This window comes from Lepidochelys kempii, chromosome 8 (genome assembly GCF_965140285.1).
Source record: "Lepidochelys kempii isolate rLepKem1 chromosome 8, rLepKem1.hap1, whole genome shotgun sequence".
Lineage (NCBI taxonomy): Eukaryota > Metazoa > Chordata > Testudines > Cheloniidae > Lepidochelys > Lepidochelys kempii.
In genome coordinates this window covers 87059596-87080254 of record NC_136387.1, presented here as the reverse complement: position 1 = coordinate 87080254, position 20659 = coordinate 87059596, and the positions used below count along the sequence as shown (strand labels likewise).

Here is a 20659-nt window from a genome sequence, read left to right as displayed (position 1 = left end):
GGGAATGGGAGTGGGGAAATTGGAATCATGTAGGGGTCCTGCACTTAGGACGGAAGAACCCAATGCACAGCTACAGACTAGGGACCGAATGGCTAGGCAGCAGTTCTGCGGAAAAGGACCTAGGGGTGACAGTGGACGAGAAGCTGGATATGAGTCAGCAGTGTGCCCTTGTTGCCAAGAAGGCCAATGGCATTTGGGGATGTATAAGTAGGGGCATAGCGAGCAGATCGAGGGACGTGATCGTTCCCCTCTATTCGACATTGGTGAGGCCTCATCTGGAGTACTGTGTCCAGTTTTGGGCCCCGCACTACAAGAAGGATGTGGATAAATTGGAGAGAGTCCAGCGAAGGGCAACAAAAATGATTAGGGGTCTGGAACACATGACTTATGAGGAGAGGCTGAGGGTGCTGGGATTGTTTAGCCTGCAGAAGAGAAGAATGAGGGGGGATTTGATAGCTGCTTTCAACTACCTGAAAGGGGGTTCCAAAGAGGATGGCTCTAGACTGTTCTCAATGGTAGCAGATGACAGAACGAGGAGTAATGGTCTCAAGTTGCAGTGGGGGAGGTTTAGATTGGATATTAGGAAAAAACTTTTTCACTAAGAGGGTGGTGAAACACTGGAATGCGTTACCTAGGAAGGTGGTAGAATCTCCTTCCTTAGAGGTTTTTAAGGTCAGGCTTGACAAAGCCCTGGCTGGGATGATTTAACTGGGAATTGGTCCTGCTTTGAGCAGGGGGTTGGACTAGATGACCTTCTGGGGTCCCTTCCAACCCTGATATTCTATGATTCTATGATTCCTATGGAAAGTTTATGCCCAAGAGTGATCCTCACTCGTCTTGCCTGCGGTGCCTTGGTGAGACTCACCAAAAGGACAAGTGCCGCATTTGCAAGGATTTCCACCCAAGAACCCTTAAGGACAGAGAGCAGAGACTAAAACTCCCGCTCATGGAGGCAGCTCTGAGACCGCAATCCGACCCGGGACCCAACGACCAGCACCGAGCACGTCCTCTTTGGTGTACAGCGCTCCAGCGCCAACGGCGCGCAAAACAGGCCCGACTAAGGACTCTAAAGCCCACTGGCACCCCCACTATTCGGGCCATAGGGCGTCGGCCTCAGTTCGGCACTGTTCTCCATCTCCGGTGCCGGTAAAGAAGAAGAGGCTGGTGAGGGACTGATCACCCCCCCTTGAAACCTAAGGGGCCGTCGCTGTCCACGAGTGGCTCGGGACAGACTGCCTCCGCCTCACTTCCGCCCAGGGTTTCGTCGACTCCTGCGCCGGCCAGGGTCCAGTTGAGTCCGAACCCTCCTCGGTCCCCGGACCATCTGATGGACATACAACCACCATCGACGCCGGAGGTGTTCAAGGCGGCAACGGACCTGATGCGCCTCCCAGTGCCGTCCTCCCCACAAAGGAGGGACAAATCTCCGGCGACCGCACATCCACTGTTCCACTCCAGGGGAAAGCCAACCATGATGGCCTGTCGGTCTCCATCCCCGGCACCGCCTACACAGATGCAGGAAGCGCACTGCTCCCTGGAAGCGAGTCATTGTTCGTTGTTCTCCTCTGTGGTCTTCTTATTCGGAGACCTCGGAGTCGGAGGTGGACTCAGCTCAATCTAGCAGATCGCAGAGCAGAAGGTCCAGGTCCCGGTGCAGTCACCAAACATACCTAGCGCCGTGGCAGCAACAGTGGCAACTCAATGGCCCTTCTGGACACCCTGGATGTACCATCAGAGCCAGGGTCAAGTCCATGGTCCGCGCTCCAGAACGGTGTTGGTGTCCTCAGTGTCGTTCCTGCCACAGTCAGCGCCGGCACCGCCTGTGACGACGGTGCCCTCAGGCGGAGTGGCCCCACCCACTCACATGGTTTCGGCACCGATACCTCAGCCAGCTCCGGCACTGGCTCTCCAGGTGAGGGCACCTGTGGAAGCCTCAGCTCCATTCCTACCAACCCAAACGGTCTCAGTCCCACAGGATTATCTGCCCCGGCACTGGCTGCAGCGCAGAGTTCTTCATCGGTACTGGCTCCACAGCCCAAGTACCGCATGCTGAGGGACCCCAGGGGGGCCGAAGGCAGTGAACTGGGCCCACCCCCTGTTCTCTCTTCCTCGTCCTCACCCGATGAAGCGGTTGCGGGGACTTCGACGGCCCCAGCTTTGGAGGACAACCGGGTTCTTCAACAGCTTTTGAGGCGGGCCGCCCAAAGCCTGAGGATTCAGGCAGAGGACGTGGAAGCGGATTTAGACCCTGTCGTAGACATCCTGGCTCCCTCCAGCCCATCCAGGGTTGCACTGCCATTTATCTAGTCGATAACCGAAACATCTAAGAACTTGTGGCAAACTCCTGCTTCTCTGGCACCTACAGCCAAGAAATCCGAGCGCCGCTACTTTGTTCCCTCTAGAGGGTATGAACATCTTTACACCCACCCTCCTCTGGACTCTTTGGTGGTCTACGTGGCCAATCAGAGAGAATGTCAAGGGTTTCAAGGATCCACCCCTAAAAACAGGGATGCCAAAAAACTGGACCTGTTTGGTTGGAAGGTCTACTCGACAGGAGGCCTGCAACTTCGTATAGACAACCAGCAGGCCATAATAAGCCACTATGGGCATAGCACTTGCTCGTCTATGGCTAAGTTTACAGAACTTCTGTCCCAGGAAGCTCGAGGGGCGTTCTCTGCGCTCGTGGAGGGGAAACTGGTCTCCCGAGCGTCTTTGCAAGCAGCCTTGGACGCGGCCTCCCACACTTTGGCCACAGGGGTAGTTATGAGGAGAGGCTCCTGGCTACAGGTCTCTGGTCTTCCCCACAAGGTCCAGCAGACCATTCAAGACCTTCCCTTAGAGGGTGTAGCTCTCTTCTCAGAGAAGATGGATAAGAGACTTCACAGCTTGAAGGACTCGAGGGCTACCCTTTGTTTGCTGGGGCTTCACACGTCTGCTACCCAGCGCAGACATTTTAGGCCTCAACCTGTCCCTCATCCTTACCAACCCCAAAACCACCAGGACGCTCCACATAGGCGGAACAGGAGCACTCGGAGGAGGCAACGCCCTCCCTCTGGACAAAGCTTGGGCCAGCCCAGGTCCCCACCGAGCTCTAGACCTCCCTTTTGAGGGTATGGTCGAGGATGGCTTGCCAGTACGACCTTTGGATCCTTCCCATCTTACTTTCTCGTCCCGTCTATCCCCCTTCTACAGTCCCTGGTCTCGAATTACTTCAGACCAATGGGTGCTCCGCACAGTAGAGAGGGGATATTCCATCCAATTCTGTACCTTTCTTCCCCCTCGCCCCAACCCCTTTCCCTGTCCCTCTTCAGGGACCCCTCTCACGAGCAACTTCTAATTCAAGAGGTTCAGTCCCTCCTCTCAGAAGGGGCAGTGGAGGAGGTTCCTCAGGAGCTAAGGGGCAAGGGTTTCTACTCCTGGTATTTCCTCATACCGAAGGCCAAGGGGGGGGGCTCAGACCCATACAGGACCTGCGACAGCTCAACAAATATGTAAAGAAACTCAAGTTTTGCATGGTCTCACTAACCTCCATTATCCCCTCACTGGATCCAGGAGACTGGTACACCACCCTCGACTTGAAGGACGCATATTTTCATATCGCAATAGTCCCACACCTCAGACGCTACCTCAGGTTCGTGGTGAACAGAGACCACTACCAGTTTGCCGTCCACCCGTTCAGACTGTTGACTGCCCCCCAAGTATTCACAAAATGCATGGCAGTCGTGCAGCGTTCCTGTGCAAGCGCCAGATACAGGTCTTTCCATACCTCGACGACTGGCTGATCAAAGGTCGCTCAAGAGCCCAGGTGGAGGCTCAGGTCGAGTTTATAAGGAGGACCTTCCTCGACTTAGGTCTCCTCCTGAACGAGTAGAAATCTACTCTGTCCCTGGTGCAGAGATTAGAGTTCATAGGCGCAGTCCTGGACTCTACCCAAGCCAGGGCGTACCTCCCGGAGGCCAGGTTTCACTCACTTCAGGACATCACACAGAGCCTCAGACGGTTCCCCACGACATCAGCAAGAAACTGTCTAAAGCTGCTGGGACACATGGCCTCCTGCACATACGTGGTGCACCATTACAGGTTCAGGCTGTGGCCACTCCAGTCTTGGCTGGCGTCGGTGTACCGACCAGCCAGAGATGTGTTGGACAGGCTCATAACCCAGGCGGGGCAGGTACTGGACTCTCTCCTATGGTGGCTAGACCCTTGAATGGTTTGCGCCGGGTGCCTTTTGCCAGCCCTCAGCCCTTGCTCACCTTGGTGTCAGATGCCTTAGATCCTGGTTGGGGGGTCTCACCTAGGGGACCCCAAGGCCTCTGGTGGACCTCGCTCTTCACATAGAATCATAGACTATCAGGGTTGGAAGGGACCTCAGGAGGTCATCTAGTCCAACCCCCTGTTCAAAGCAGGACCAATCCCCAATTAAATCATTCCAGCCAGGGCTTTGTCAAGCCTGACCTTAAAAACTTCTAAGGAAGGAGATTCCACCACCTCCCTAGGTAACGCATTCCAGTGTTTCACCACCCTCCTAGTGAAAAAGTTTTTCCTAATATCCAACCTAAATCTCCCCCACTGCAACTTGAGACCATTACTCCTTGTTCTGTCATCTGCTACCACTGAGAACAGTCTAGAGCCATCCTCTTTGGAACCCCCTTTCAGGTAGTTGAAAGCAGCTATCAAATCCCCCCTCATTCTTCTCTTCCGTAGACTAAACATCCCCAGTTCCCTCAGCCTCTCCTCATAAGTCATGTGTTGCAGTCCCCTAATCATTTTTGTTGCCCTCCGCTGAACTCTTTCCAATTTTTCCACATCCTTCTTGTAATGTGGGGCTCAAAACTGGACACACTACTCCAGATGAGGCCTCACCAGTGTCGAATAGAGGGGAACGATCATGTGCCTCGATCTGCTGGCAATGCCCCTACTTATACATCCCCAAATGCCATTGGCCTTCTTGGCAACAAGGGCACACTGTTGACTCATATCCAGCTTCTCGTCCACTGTAACCCCTAGGTCCTTTTCTGCAGAACTGCTGCCGAGCCATTCGGTCCCTAGTCTGTAGCGGTGCATGGGATTCTTCCGTCCTAAAGTGCAGGACTCTGCACTTGACCTTTTTGAACCTCATCAGATTTCTTTTGGCCCAATCCTCCAATTTCTCTAGGTCCTTCTGTATCCTATCCCTACCCTCCAGTGTATCTACCTCTCCTCCCAGTTTAGTGTCATCTGCAAACTTGCTGAGGGTGCAATCCACACCATCCTCCAGATCATTTATGAAGATATTGAACATAACCGGCCCCAGAACCGACCCTTGGGACACTCCACTTGACACCGGCTGCCAACTAGACATGGAGCCATTGATCACTACCCGTTGAGCCCGACAATCTAGCCAGTTTTCTATCCACCTTATAGTCCATTCATCCAGCCCATACTTCTTTAACTTGCTGGCAAGAATACTGTGGGAGACAGTGTCAAAAGCTTTGCTAAAGTCAAGGAACAACACGTCCACTGCTTTCCTCTCATCCACAGAACCAGTTATCTTGTCATAGAAGGCAATTAGATTAGTCAGGCATGACTTGCCCTTGGTGAATCTATGCTGACTGTTCCTGATCACTTTCCTCTCCTCTAAGTGCTTCAGAATTGATTCCTTGAGGACCTGCTCCATGATTTTTCCAGGGACTGAGGTGAGGCTGACTGGCCTGTAGTTCCCAGGATCCTCCTTCTTCCCTTTTTTAAAGATGGGCACTATATTAGCCTTTTTCCAGTTGTCCAGGACTTCCCCCGATTGCCAGGAGTTTTCAAAGATAATGGCCAATGGCTCTACAATCACATCCGCCAACTCCTTTAGCACTCTCGGCTGCAACGCATCCGGCCCCATGGACTTGTGCATGTCCAGCTTTTCTAAATAGTCCCGAACCACTTCTTTCTCCACAGAGGGCTGGTCACCTCCTCCCCATGCTGTGCTGCCCAAAGCAGTAGTCTGGGAGCTGACCTTGTTCGTGAAGACAGAGGCAAAAAAAGCATTGAGTACATTAGCTTTTTCCACATTCTCTGTCACTAGGTTGCTTCCCGCATTCAGTAAGGGGCCCACACTTTCCTTGACTTTCTTCTTGTTGCTAACATACCTGAAGAAACCCTTCTTGTCACTCTTAACATCTCTTGCTAGCTGCAACTCCAGGTATGATTTGACCTTCCTGATATCACTCCTGCATGCCTGAGCAATATTTTTATACTCATCCCTGGTCATTTGTCCAATCTTCCACTTCTTGTAAGCTTCTTTTTTGTATTTAGGAGCAGCAAGGATGTCACTGTTAAGCCAAGCTGGTCGCCTGCCATATTTACTATTCTTTCTACACATCAGGATGGTTTGTCCCTGTAACCTCAATAAGGATTCTTTAAAATACAGCCAGCTCTCCTGGACTTCTTTCCCCCTCATGTTATTCTCCCAGGGGATCTTGCCCATCAGTTCCCTGAGGGAGTCAAAGTCTGCTTTTCTGAAGTCCAGGGTCCGTATTCTGCTGCTTTCCTTTCTTCCTTGTGTCAGGATCCTGAACTCGACCATCTTATGGTTACTGCCTCTCAGGTTCCCATCCACTTTAGCTTCCCCTACTAATTCTTCCTGGTCTGTGAGCAGCAGGTCAAGAAGAGCTCTGCCCCTAGTTGGTTCCTCCAGCACTTGCACCAGGAAATTGTCCCCTACATTTTCCAAAAACTTCCTGGATTGTCTGTGCACTGCTGTATTGCTCTCCCGGCAGATATCAGGGTGATTGAAGTCTCCCATGAGAACCAGGGCATGCGATTTAGTAACTTCTACGAGTTGCTGGAAGAAACTTAATCCAGAGACTCTCAGGTTTTTCTGCAGTTTCATACTTGAGCTCTGAGCAGTCATACGGATCTCTTACATACATTGCAACTCCCCCACCTTTTCTGCCCTGCCTGTCCTTCTTGAACAGCTTATATCCATCCATGACAGTAGTCCAGTCATGTGAGTTATCCCACCAAGTCTCTGTTATTCCAATCACATCAAAATTCCTTGACTGTGCCAGGACTTCCAGTTCTCCCCGCTTGTTTCCCAGGCTTCTTGCATTTGTGTATAGGCTCTTGAGATAACCCGCTGATCGCCCCTCTTTCTTAGTATGAGGCAGGAGCCCTCCCCTCTCACGCGCTCCTGCTTGTGCTTCCTCCCGGCATCCCACTTCCCCACTTACCTCAGGGCTTTGGTCTGAGGGCAGTGCGTCTGGCATGCTTTCAAAACACACATAATGGGCAGATGTGTTTCAATCCTCACGGACAACACCTCAGCAATGTTTCAGATCAACAAACAGGAGGGTGCTTGCTCCTCTCCCCTGTGCCGAGAAGCCCTTGCACTGTGGGACTTCTGCATAGAGCACTCGATCCACCTGCAGGCTTCATACCTCCCAGGGGTGCAAAACACACTGGCGGACAATCTCAGCCGGACCTTCAGTGGCCACGAGTGGTCCCTTCGGCCAGACGTGGTGAGCTCAATCTTCCGGTTCTGGGGCTCTCCCCAGATAGACCTGTTCGCCACTCCGGGCAACAGGAAATGTCAGACATTCTGTTCTCTTGGGAGCCACAGCTCGGGGTCCATCGGGGACGCCTTCCTTCTCTCATGGGAGGGCTGCCTGCTATATGCTTTCCCACCCATTCCCCTAGCCCACAGGGTGCTCCTCAAGATCTGCAGGGAGCTGGTCCGAGTCATACTAATAGCGTCGGCGTGGCCGCGTCAGCAGTGGTTCACCTCGCTTCTGGAAATGTCCACAGTGGCCCCACACACCTTACCACTGGTCCCTGACCTGATCACGCAGGACCAGGGCCGACCCCGGCACCCTAATCTGGAGTCGCTCAACCTTATGGCCTGGATGCTCCATGGCTAAGTGCCACAGAGCTGTCTTGTTCGGATCAGGTCAGACAAGTCCTCCTGGGTAGTAGAAAGCCCTCCACCAGGGCTACTTACCTGGCCAAGTGGAAAAGGTTTTCCATCTGGGTGGAGCAACATAGTCAGTCGCCGCTCCTCACCTCCATACCGTTTATACTGGACTACCTCCTTCACCTAAAGCATCAAGACTTGTCCTGGTCATCAATAAGGGTCCACTTTTTGGCCGATATCTCCACCTTCCATCTGGGCTCAGATGGTCTCTCAGTCTTTGCAAACCCTATGGTCAGTCGTTTTCTCAAGGGTTTGGACAGGCTCTTCCCACACACGCGTCAGCCTGTCCCTGCCTTGGACCTGAATTTAGTCCTCTCCAGGCTTACAGGCCCGCCATTTGAACCTCTGGCCACCTGCTCTCTGTTATATCTTTCATTCAAGGTCGCGTTCCTCATGGCAATTTACCTCGACTCAACGGGTTTCTGAGCTCAGGGCCCTCACATCTGAGCCCCCTTACACAGTTTTTCATAAGGATAAGCTCCAGCTCAGGCCTCATCCGGTTTTTCTCCCAAAGGTCGTCTCCCATTTTCACATGACCCAGGACATCTTCCTCCCAGTGTTTTATCCCAAGCCACGCTCCTCCGATAGGGAGCGTATGCTGTACTCACTGGACATGCGTAGGGCCTTAGCCTTCTACATAGAGAGAACTAAGTTGTTCCGGAAGTCCGACCAACTCTTTGTAGCCATGGCGGACAGAATGAAGGGCCTCGCAGTATCCTCTCAACGTACATCGTCATGGATAACGTCCTGCATTAGGGAGTGCTATACCCTGGGAAAGGAGCCCACTCCACAAATAACCGCTCACTCTACCAGGGCCCAGGCCTCCTCTGCGGCGTTCCTGGCACAAGTCCCTATTCAGGAAATTTGCAGGGCAGCCATGTGGTCCTCAATACATACATTTACATCGCACTATGCACAACAGTCCAGGGATGATGTGGTTTTTGGACAAGCCGTGCTCTTTTCTGTGGATAACTCTGACCCCACCTCCTGAGCTCTAGCTTGTGAATCACCTGCTTGGAATGGAAAATCACTCAAAGAAAAAACAGTTACTCACTTTCTCGTAACTGTTGTTCTTCGAGATGTGTTGTTCATGTTCATTCCAATACCCACCCTCCTACCTCTCTGTCGGAATAGTCGGCAAGAAGAAACTGAAGGGATGTGGGGGTCGGTGGGGCCTGAAATTGGGTGCCGTGAAGGCGCCACTCCAGGGGGCGCCCAGGCTGACCCTACGGACACTGCTAGGGGAAAAATCTTCCGGCTGGCGTGCACGCAGCGCGCACACACCCGCTTGGAATGGACATACACTACACATCTCGAAGAACAACAGTTACGAGAAAGTGAGTAACTGTTTTTTACACAAGCAACCGTAATTGTGCCATTCCCAAACTTTTGAGAGCTTGCCTTTGTAATTTTAATAAAGTCCTGTAACACAATTTGATATATCAAGCTGTATCTGATTCCTAAGTATACTTACCTGTAACATGTCTCTTCGAATAGTTCTCAAAGGATTTCCCTCTAGTGCCAGGAGTTTCAACTGAGGAAGATTCCCCAGAGCACAAGGCAAGCTGCAAATAGAAGTAGCTCATTTCAGAGAGTGACTTCAACAAAACTAGAATATGATTTGCACCAGTCAGTCAGATCACCCACTATTCTGAATCTTAGATACACAAGGATATCACATGTAAGAAAGAAGATGTAGTGGAATGAAAACCACAGAAGGTAAAGTGAATTAGAAGAACCCGCTCACGGTTCAATTTTATTTTATAACTGAATCATTTAGTTGTTTTACAAAAATACTGAAGCACAATATAAGTTTATAACTACAAAATTATTAGAAAAATAATTCACTGCTTCAAACAATGAAGACTGATTTAATTAGTTATGCCTCACCACAGATTCATGTGGTTTTTAATCTTACCTACTGATATCATTGTTGGTTAAGTCAAGTCGCTCCAACTTCTGAAGCAGAGTAATTTCATCAGGCAGTGATTTTAGCTTGTTATCTCTAAGCTCTAACACACAGAGAGAATTCAGATGCTTAAGATGCTCTGCACTTAACACTTCAATCTGATTTTCACCAACATGTAACTCCTGTTGAAGCAGAGATCAGCAAAATTATATTTCTGTGGCAAAATGTAATTTACTCATCTCAATTCTGACACTGCACCCCCATTTTTGGTTGTCCAACTTGACAAAGTGAAGGGGATAATGTTCATAATTACAAGTCACTTCTGAAAATCTTGGCCTTAAGAACCTAACTGCAGGAACTCACATTTGAAAATGTTAGCCTTAAATCCTTTTTGTCCTTAAAGCTCTGTTGCTTATCCCATTTCTGAAGGGTTTGTTATTGAAAAGTAACAACACTATCATTGTTATAGATACCACAGATAATTCATTTAAAATAAAAATAGAACATGGCCTAATTACTAAAGAGGAGAATTTTTTTTTCATTTCCTTCACAGCCCTTTCCCTACCAAAGACACTTACACTAAACTGATTATCAATATTAAAAAGTTATGGGACTAATTGTAAATAAAGCAGATATGCTCTCAAAGCATACATGTCTCAAAGCATGGAAGGAAGAGAAGTATGTAGAAAAGAAAGGGGGTAGGCTCCCTTGTAGGCTGCCCACTTACATACAGAAGACATCTTTCATCATCAAAATATTTAAGAAACTTCAATATAGACTTAGAAACAACATCACAATAAGTATTCTATAGTCTGTCACACAGCTAATATGCAAAATCCTGCATCATCAAGTATTAAGAATTCTGGTCACAAACTAACATTTGGGTATAGGGTTTGTATGTTTTGAAAGACTATATATCTTCCTTGCAACAAAAAGCTAGGAATAGCAATAACTTCCTTTCCCGTAAAGCTGGATCTTTGGACATCACAGCACGTTGATCTAGGTAGATTTTGTTATAGGTTCACACTATATGACTCTGTGTATGTCTATGAGACTCACAGAATGCAACAAAAGTAGGCCTTGCGATGTAATGGGATTCATTTTAGGTTTTGTCTTCTGCAGTTCTCAAATCACAAAACAAATGTGAATAGAATTTACAGTCTATACATGGAGAGATGTGCTTCTGATATCAGCTTTCAGAATACCTTTACTCAAGACAGGTCCATCTTTGTGTTAGGTACAGTTCAGACGGACAGCCCATCATTTTACAAGATGCTTGGAATAACAAAGCATTTGTAGAGACTAGTATAAATCATATCTACTGTATATTATTACATTCAGTTTTTTCAGTCATTCCCCTTAATCCAAATTTGTATTTTCCCAAATTTAAAGATAGTTATAAATTTGTCTTCCAGTTTAAGTTTAACTATGCAACTGTTACTACTGTACACACTGGTAACAATTCTGTGCCTAGCATTTTAGGTTAAGCTAATGTTTAAAGTAATTTGTGATAATTTACATGTTCACAACAGCAAAGCAAGGTTAAGAAAAAAAATTTACTCCAACACATTTAGATTACAAAAGCTGTAACAAAACTTACCTTCAGTAACTTGAATGATGGAAATTCTGGTAAGTACTGTAATTTATTTTTTCTTAGATAAAGCTGTTCTAAAGATGCCATACTGGCCAATTCAGAAGGTATGGTTTCCAACTGGTTTTTAGTACAATCCAGTTGTTTTAACCCTAGAGAAATAATTTCAGTGGTGAAAAACTGAAATATCAAAAAATTCTAAAACTTACTTTTACTAGAGAGACAGATGGCACACAGAAATATGCTTTTCTAAAATAAGCTTTGTGTGGCAGCTGCCAATTTCAGAAATACCTACACCTTCAGTGTTTGCAAAAGCTTTCTGTTTGTCTAATTATAAACGGACTTCAAAGATTTTCAGAGTACTCTATCCACATTAAATATTAAGTATTCAATGACAATGCAGAGAGTTGGCCACATGGTAGGCCTTGTTTGGGGGCTCAGATTGGAAGTGGTATGGCGGGAGCACAAATCGGTCTACACACACTTTAACTATATCAGTTTAGAAACTAACAGTCTACCATCAGTACACAATCTGGTCCTCTTTATCTGCTACAGCAATTACGGTCCATGTTTAGCTTAAATGGCTATTAAGGCTGATGATTGAAGATGATTCAAAGATTAAAGCTGAGTGTGTTTAACTACAAATAATGTTGGCCTTCTTCATGAAAGGAGTGCTTTCGGTCTGTCTTTAGGGCTGCCTTGCTAGCATTCTATTCACTCACTAGTCCCAGAAGATATTGCGGGGGGGAGAATGCCAGCCCACAGACCTCAACAGGCAAATGGGATGTCATTACATTTTTCATTTATCAGGCAATTAAATGAGTAGATTCTGTATCTGAGCTGGTAAATTTTCACAACAATTTTACATGACTCATGTGTGCATGTTCAGATCACTGTTTTCTCCAAGCATCCTTACAAGTAATCCATTTATACTTTCTCCAGCTCTAATTTCACCACCTCCTTTATGCGCTTGGTTCTCCATACAGCATATGCCATAAGGAAAAGGCTCATCTGTTATATAATCTTAACAAGAACACTAGCCTCTAAGCAGAACAAGGTTTATCCTTGCTCTTCTTTGAATACTCCTCACATTCTATCAAGAAATGCCAGCTATCGGAAACCTGAAGTTTGATATCCAGGAAAACCAGCGAGCTAGGACTTATTTCAGCCAATACCTCTCATTATACCTATTTATTCAGCAGCAATAAAAATGCAAGCAACATCTTTCGAGATAAGAGACTATAGATTCATTGTAAGACATTTAAAATGCTGTGGGAAACTAGTTTACTTTTCATTGCGCTGATTTCTGCTGGCAGGCTCCTCAGTTGGTTATGGGCCAAATTGAGTCGCACCAACCTGGTTAGGAAAGCAAAACTGGATGGAACGGTTGCAAGTTGGTTGTTGGAAAGATCCTGGGCGGGGGAAAAAAAAAAGAACTGAGAAATGGTAGACAAAATGGCTTTGAAGAGTGTTTAGAAACAGCCCATGTGCAAAGTTAATCACTGAGAGAGATCATCAAATGTAGTTGGGTAGCATGTTTGGGAGTTTCCTCGTTTAGGGACAAGAGCAGACGACATGGTTCTCCAGCAGTGGTGAGAGTAGCGTTAACGACAGTAGTTTTTCTATCCCATGCTTCAAACATCCTTACATTTTGTTGGCTTTTCTTTAACTGCTGCCATGTATTGATAGATTATTTTATTGAGCTGTCCATGACGACAACAGGGATGGGATATTCAAAAGTACATAAGTGACTTAGGAGCCCAGCTCCCTTTGACTTTTTGCCACACATTTGAAAGACTTTGGAAAGGGTTTAATAGTAACTTCAAGATAATAAACTTTCCTTCTATTGTCTTAAGCTAAGTGTGATGCTGCAAAAAGCTCAAATATTTGGCAAACTAAAGAACACGGTTTCAATCAGACAGTGTAACATCCAATAGTACACAGAAATCATTAGAATATTTTAAAATACTTATGAAGTGGGTGTAGGTGGTAGCCCTGCCAAAGATAGGCTTTTTGAACTGTCACTAGCAAAGTGCAGATAAACCAGCTAACCAAGAAAAAAAATCCATTAGAAAAACATGCAACTTACTAACTCTTCTAAATTGATAAGCTGTCCAAACCCATCTGGTAAATGACTCAACTCATTGTGTTGGAGAAGCAGGCTCTTCAACTGACTCAGCTGTGTCAGCTCTTCTGGAAGATTTTTCAGCTTGTTGTGACTAGTAATAAAATGATAAATGTAAAGGGATACATCAGTATGAACCTGTTCTAAACTCAACTGTTCGTGAAATATTTCTGTTTCACACAGCATTGTGCAAGACAGGGTTAAGGTAGTAGTGCAAATGTAAATGGATATAAATATTAAGCAGCTTTTTACTGGTTAGTTTTCTAGGTTGTCCTCTGTTTATTTGCCCAAGAAGACTTTAAACCTCCATCTGAAGTTACGCTTCAGCTGAATCTTGCCTAGTTGCTATTCTATCAGACAGCATCTTAAACAAAGAAAATTGTACTTATATTTTTCAGTCCACAAATCTGAAGGTTCATATGGTAAGAACCACTTTTCAGCATGAATATGCTTTTAAAATTTCATTGTCAAACACATTCCATATGAAGAGTATTTATCCTTTAAACTGAAGCTGTTAGACTGAGCGCACATCTTCCTTTGAAGAATTCATAGATGAAAACCTAAAAACTACCACAAGACTGAGGAAAGGCCTTTCCTGATCACATCAAAACTCAAATATTGAGGTTTTCAGTGTTTTAAATTCGTTCATGAAGTACAAAGACAAATTCTGTCAATACAGAGCCAAAAAAGAGCATAAAGGCTTGTGGAGCTGCCTTGCAAGTCTCGGATCTGACTCAAAGCTCATTGAAGTCAATGGACAGACTTCATTTCACTTCAGTGTGCTTCAGATCAAGTGCCTAATCACCAGAAAGCAATGCACCTTGCTATATATAGTAACTTAGGCCAAGACTTTTAGATGTAGTGAAGGAATTGAATCCCCAACTCTCATTGACTTTTAATGAGTTAAGAGAGTTGGGTGAGTAGCTCCCTTTGCACTTTTGAAAAATTCCATCCTTAGTGCCCGGAATCTTTAACATCCTTATTTGTCACGTGATAGGAGGAGTAACAACATATAGTGTACATTTATCAGGAAATCAAACTGAAGTTTTATGACATCAAAAATATTTAAATGTACAGACAACATATGTTTTCTGTGAGCAGTCACATCTCTAAGACTCAGGCTCCCACTTTTTCACTGAGTGTGTTTAACTACAAATAATGTTGGCCTTCTTCATGAAAGGAGTGCTTTCCGTCTGTCTTTCGGGCTGCCTTGCTAGAATTCTATTCACTCACTAGTCCCAGAAGATATTGGGGGGGGGGGGGGAGAATGCCAGCCCACAGACCTCAACAGGCAAATGGGATGTCATTACATTTTTCATTTATCAGGCAATTAAATGAGTAGATTCTGTATCTGAGCTGGTAAATTTTCACAACAATTTTACATGACTCATGTGAGCATGTTCAGATCACTGTTTTCTCCAAGCATCCTTACATGTGTCAAGTGTCAGCGGTGGGATCACATTTCAGATAAAAATATGACTTAGTCACAACACTTCTAAGAACTGAAACCTGAGAGATCCAGGGTCTTGGGTCTGAGATGTACACTTACACAAGTAAGGATTAACGTCACTGGGCTAAAAGCTCTGAAAATTAGCTGGAAGAACAGTGTATAGAAAAAACAATGAACACAATCATTGACCAATAACAGTTAAAAAAGTGACAAATCAAGGCCTCAATCATGCAAGTAGAACCATGAAGGCAGATCCCAATGCCTGTGCAATGTGTCTACCTAGACACAGCAGTTTGTCTGCATGATTCTCTTTGCACAATCAAGAACCAAAATGGGACTCTGTCATTTTATGAATTTTACACTAAAATACCAAACTGAAAGCCTGACTACACTCACAAAGTTCTCCCCTCACTGCTACAACCACATTTAATAACATTGAACATAGTGCTGGTTTAGAGAGCTTTTCTTAAATTACAGTCAGACAATTTTAGAAGATTTTAAGGTTCTCAAACACTCGACACATATTTACTGTATTCAGAGTTGTAAAACATATTTACCTGATATTAAGCTTCTGAAGATTTTCCAAAAATCCTATAGCAGAAGGAATAGATGTCAGCTGATTATCATGTACCTAGAAACAAAAAGGTTTTTAGAAGTGTAACTGCTTGTCAATACCCTTTTTTTAATATATAGCCAAGAAACAAACTATTCTATGTGTATACAAAAGAAAATTTTGTACAAGAGCCTTGACAAGTGCCAATTGTCAGGATATTTTCATTACTAATAGAACACTACAGAGTTACCAGTCTCATAAAAGCTTCACTCGGTTGACAGGAAAAGCTGTGAGCAGCATAGGTGAGAGATGAACTAAAAAGGATGGGGGAGAGTGAAAAAAATCAGCCTCCCTCCAGTGGGGTACAGGGGAGGCCCGCCCGCCCACCGCAGGACAGCGAGTAAAGCTCTGCTTTTTTTCCCCAGCAGACAGGAGGAAAAGGCAGAGGAGAATTTACCGGACACTTTGAAATCAAGATGAAAGACATTTCTCTACTGGGAAGTCCAGTTCTCTTCTTCCCAGCTGCTTGATGGGGGCAATTCTCACCCAAAGTGCTATAGCTGAATCCTTTGATTTGAGATTTCTCCAACTTCACACAGACACACACTTCTGATCTTCTGTATCTACCTCTGGCTGTATCTAAGTTTTTCCAAGTTCTAAGTACATCTATTCCTTAATTTTTCACTCCTTCAGGAATCCTCCAAGAACCCCATTCAAATGCCCTTATTCACCAGCTACCATCCACAAAAGGGGAGTGCCTGGGCAACCTTCCCTCCAAGAAAGAAGAAACAACTCTCTCCCAAACCAACCAGTACCACTGTTTAGCTCGTTAAGGGCATCAGAGTATGCTTCCATGCCGACAGGATCTGAGCACATTGCCTCTGCAGCACTCCAGGTGCCAAACCCACAAGATATTACAGTGTTATTGCAGTGCTCTTGTGATATACTAGAAACCTGAGGTACTGAGATACAATCGCGCTGCATCTGAGAGTGCTAAAGGAGTTGGCGGATGTGATTGTAGAGCCATTGGCCATTATCTTTGAAAACTCATGGCGATCGGGGGAAGTCCCAGACGACTGGAAAAAGGCTAATATAGTGCCCATCTTTAAAAAAGGGAAGAAGGAGGATCCTGGGAACTACAGGCCAGTCAGCCTCACCTCAGTCCCTGGAAAAATCATGGAGCAGGTCCTCAAGGAATCAATTCTGAAGCACTTAGAGGAAAGCAAAGTGATCAGGAACAGTCAGCATAGATTCACCAAGGGCAAGTCATGCCTGACTAATCTAATTGCCTTCTATGACAAGATAACTGGTTCTGTGGATGAGAGGAAAGCAGTGGACGTGTTGTTCCTTGACTTTAGCAAAGCTTTTGACACTGTCTCCCACAGTATTCTTGTCAGCAAGTTAAAGAAGTATGGGCTGGATGAACGGACTATAAGGTGGATAGAAAGTTGGCTAGATTGTCGGGCTCAACGGGTAGTGATCAATGGCTCCATGTCTAGTTGGCAGCCGGTATCAAGTGGAGTGCCCCAAGGGTCAGTGCTTGGGCCAGTTTTGTTCAATATCTTTATAAATGATCTGGAGGATGGTGTGGATTGCACCCTCAGCAAGTTTGCAGATGACACTAAACTGGGAGGAGTGGTAGATACACTGGAGGGTACGGATAGGATACAGAGGGCCCTAGACAAATTAGAGGATTGGGCCAAAAGAAATCTGACGAGGTTCAACAAGGACAAGTGCAGAGTCCTGCACTTAGGACGGAAGAATCCCATGCACCGCTACAGACTAGGGACCGAATGGCGCGGCAGCAGTTCTGCAGAAAAGGACCTAGGGGTTACAGTGGACGAGAAGCTGGATATGAGTCAACAATGTGCCCTTGTTGCCAAGAAGGCCAATGGCATTTGGGGATGTATAAGTAGGGGCATGGCCAGCAGATCGAGGGACATGATCGTTCCCCTCTATTCGACACTGGTGAGGCCTCATCTGGAGTAGTGTGTCCAGTTTTGGGCCCCACACTACAAGAAAGATGTGGAAAAATTGGAAAGAGTTCAGCGGAGGGCAACAAAAATGATTAGGGGACTGCAACACATGACTTATGAGGAGAGGCTGAGGGAACTGGGATTGTTTAGTCTGCGGAAGAGAAGAATGAGGGGGGATTTGATAGCTGCTTTCAACTACCTGAAAGGGGGTTCCAAAGAGGATGGCTCTAGACTGTTCTCAGTGGTAGCTGATGACAGAACAAGGAGTAATGGTCTCAAGTTGCAGTGGGGGAGGTTTAGGTTGGATATTAGGAAAAACTTTTTCTCTAGGAGGGTGGTGAAACACTGGAATGCGTTACCTAGGGAGGTGGTGGAATCTCCTTCCTCAGAAGTTTTTAAGGTCAGGCTTGACAAAGCCCTGGCTGGGATGATTTAATTGGGGATTGGTCCTGCTTTGAACAGGGGGTTGGCCTAGATGACCTCCTGAGGTCCCTTCCAACCCTGATATTCTATGATTCTATGGTGGCTAAATAAATACCTAGAGAGTTTGTGGGGAAGGGGTGTAGACAAGGGACTCAAAATTCTATTTTGGGTCCTGAAGATCCCCCAGGTGCCTTTTCTCCTCAAAGACACTATCTAGGCAAATCTTCATCAAGGAGGAGACTGGACTTTTGTCCTCACAGGCAAGATATTTAATAATTGTCCATTATGGAGTATCTGGGACCTTCCTGTGAAAAATTTGGTTCTGGCCACTGTCAAAAACAGGATACTAGATTAGATGCACCATTAATCGGATATGTTACAACAATTCCTACATTTCCCTAGGAACACATCAATACCACTTTAATAAACCCAGCATTTAATACAAGAGAGGGGAACTTGAGACCTCTGTGAAGAAATCTAGTCCTTCCCCCGCCCTTCCAGAATGCAAGCACAATCTGATAACAGGTGCTCTTTACTTACATCCAGTACAGTGAGAGCAGGCAAAAGTCTGACATCCTCAGAAAGACACTGCAGTTTGTTTGAGGCTAAGATGAGTTTGGTCAGATCTGTTTGCTCCCACCAGCGATCAGCAGCACCAAAAGACAGATTTTGATGGGCTTCCTCCGGAATATCCAAATTTATTCGCCACACATTCGCAGGTACTACACACATAAAAAAGTGGCATATTTGTACAATAAATGTCTCCAATATTTAACATTAGGCTTTTACTGTCACTGTGATTATCCAAAAATGTTTAATAACTTTATTCTTCATAGAGCTGGTTAGAACATTTGTCCAAATGAAATGGACAAAAAATTGACTACTTTCACTAGTATTTCCCCACTATTTTCTGATCAGCACTCATTCTTCACCAAAGTACTTATGTAATCATAAACTGTAGCTAACCAGCTAAATTGGCTAAGCATCATGGAGAGTGTGAGGAGGATGGCATCAGATCCTCATAACTGAAAGGGCTTGAAAAAGGCATTTACAATTCTGGGAATCTAGAGGATCCCCAGCTGCTCCTTAATAGTCAGCTGCCACTGCTTGTCTAAAGGACTTTTTTTAATAACCTGTGCTTGGTTGCAACAGCCACATCCTTTTCTTTTGGCTTTGGACCTTGCCAGTGGCATTTATGCCTTTGTAACATCCGGATTTGAGTATTATAATGCGCTATCCCTCAGGACTGTTCAGAAGCTTCAGCTAGAGCAGAATCCATCAGCTCGCTTATTGCTAAGGTTAGCCTTATACAAAGAGAGCCCATCACACCTATGACCTACAGACCACAATGGCTTCCAATGCATTCCCAAGCCCTATGTGACTGGGATCCTAGCTTTCAGAAGCCTTTCTGCAAAAGCTGCCTACCAGCTGGGATCTACCAGCCTTAGCAAAAAGGGGAGCCCTTTTTAACATACAAGCCCAGGCCCCCACATGAACAGATAAAAGAAACATGTAGCATCACATCTTCAAAGCACAGTGTCCTCCCTGAGTTATTCAGAGCCCGCAAGGGGGACAGCCTGGCCCTAGTGTGAAGCACTCGCCCTGAGTCCCGTGGCGGGGCCTCCACACTGGAGCAGCCGGTCCAGCCCTGGGGCACCCACCTACCCAGCCCGGAGAGGCGGGTGCCCCAGTCAGCATGTCTGCCCCTGGGGGAAAGGCAGGCCCCGGCCCCGGCCCCGGCCCCGGCGCACAAAGGGGGAGGGATGCACCGGTCTCCTTCACGCCTTCGGGAGAGACCAGGCCCCCCCCACCTGCCGCGGAGCCCCAGGCTGTCGCTCTCACCCTCACTCAGGCCGCGGCCTGCCAGGTTTAACTGGCCGCTCTTCCTGGCCGCTCTGACCAGCCCCTGCGGCACCGCGGGCCCCGGCTCCCCCGCATCCCGCCTGAAGCCGACGCGAGAATCTCCCGCTCCCCCTCGGCGTGCCGCCGCCATGTCCCCAGAAAGCGCCAAGGCGCGGTGCGGCGCGGCCCGCCCCGCCTCCCCCCGACCCCGTCAGCCCGCCCCACTAGCCAGGGAAGCAGGCGGAGCCAGCCACGGCCTCCGCGTTCAGCGCTGCCGGGTGCGGTACGGTAGGGGAAGTCACCGCCTGCCCTGGGATGCCTCTGGCGCCCCACCCCCAACGTGGGCCCCTCTTACCCAATGACCCCTTCAGGCCCTGTCCGCCACCTCAGTAAGTGAGACTGGGAAATCGGTCCCCATCCTCCCTTGCTGGCTACCATACACTCGCCCCCCATACGTCTCCTTGTGTCTGTGGTGGTGTAGTTTGTCATCCTGTGTTAAAGGGGGACCTAGCAGTGCCAAGCACGACGTATGGGTCAGTGACCACAGCCGTCCGGTGTTTGTTAGCATTAACCCCGCGGAGTATTGTTCCATTTATCGAAATATCTCAGTCCCTTCTTGAATCTTGCTCGAGCCCTTCCTTACTGATATGTAAGCCAGAGAGGCTCCAGGTTAACTTTTAGACCCCAGGCTGAGTAAATTTGCAGGGTTGGTAGTTAGAAAAACCATCTTGTAAACTGAACGGATTGGACTGGAGTCACCCTGAGAAAATAAACCCAGAACCCCCACAACGTCCTCCCACAAAGTAACTTTTCAGAGTAGACTCACACTTTAAAACCTTAAAGCTCATGCT

General features: G+C 46.9%; 1 protein-coding gene across 1 annotated transcript in view; it reads right to left on the bottom strand.

The window, feature by feature from the left end:
- The window catches only part of LRRC40 (leucine rich repeat containing 40), a 37440-nt gene extending 17436 nt beyond the window's left edge, over positions 1-20004 (bottom strand). The window contains exons 1-8 of the mRNA XM_073357353.2: positions 19809-20004; positions 18507-18688; positions 15572-15645; positions 13529-13658; positions 12728-12851; positions 11449-11591; positions 9858-10030; positions 9414-9504 (exon numbers count right to left, since the gene is read on the bottom strand). Of these exons, the coding sequence (XP_073213454.2) occupies positions 9414-9504; positions 9858-10030; positions 11449-11591; positions 12728-12851; positions 13529-13658; positions 15572-15645; positions 18507-18688; positions 19809-19959 (1068 nt within the window). The 5' untranslated portion in view covers positions 19960-20004. The remainder of the gene's footprint in view (positions 1-9413; positions 9505-9857; positions 10031-11448; positions 11592-12727; positions 12852-13528; positions 13659-15571; positions 15646-18506; positions 18689-19808) is intronic.
- Positions 20005-20659: the final 655 nt, after the last annotated feature.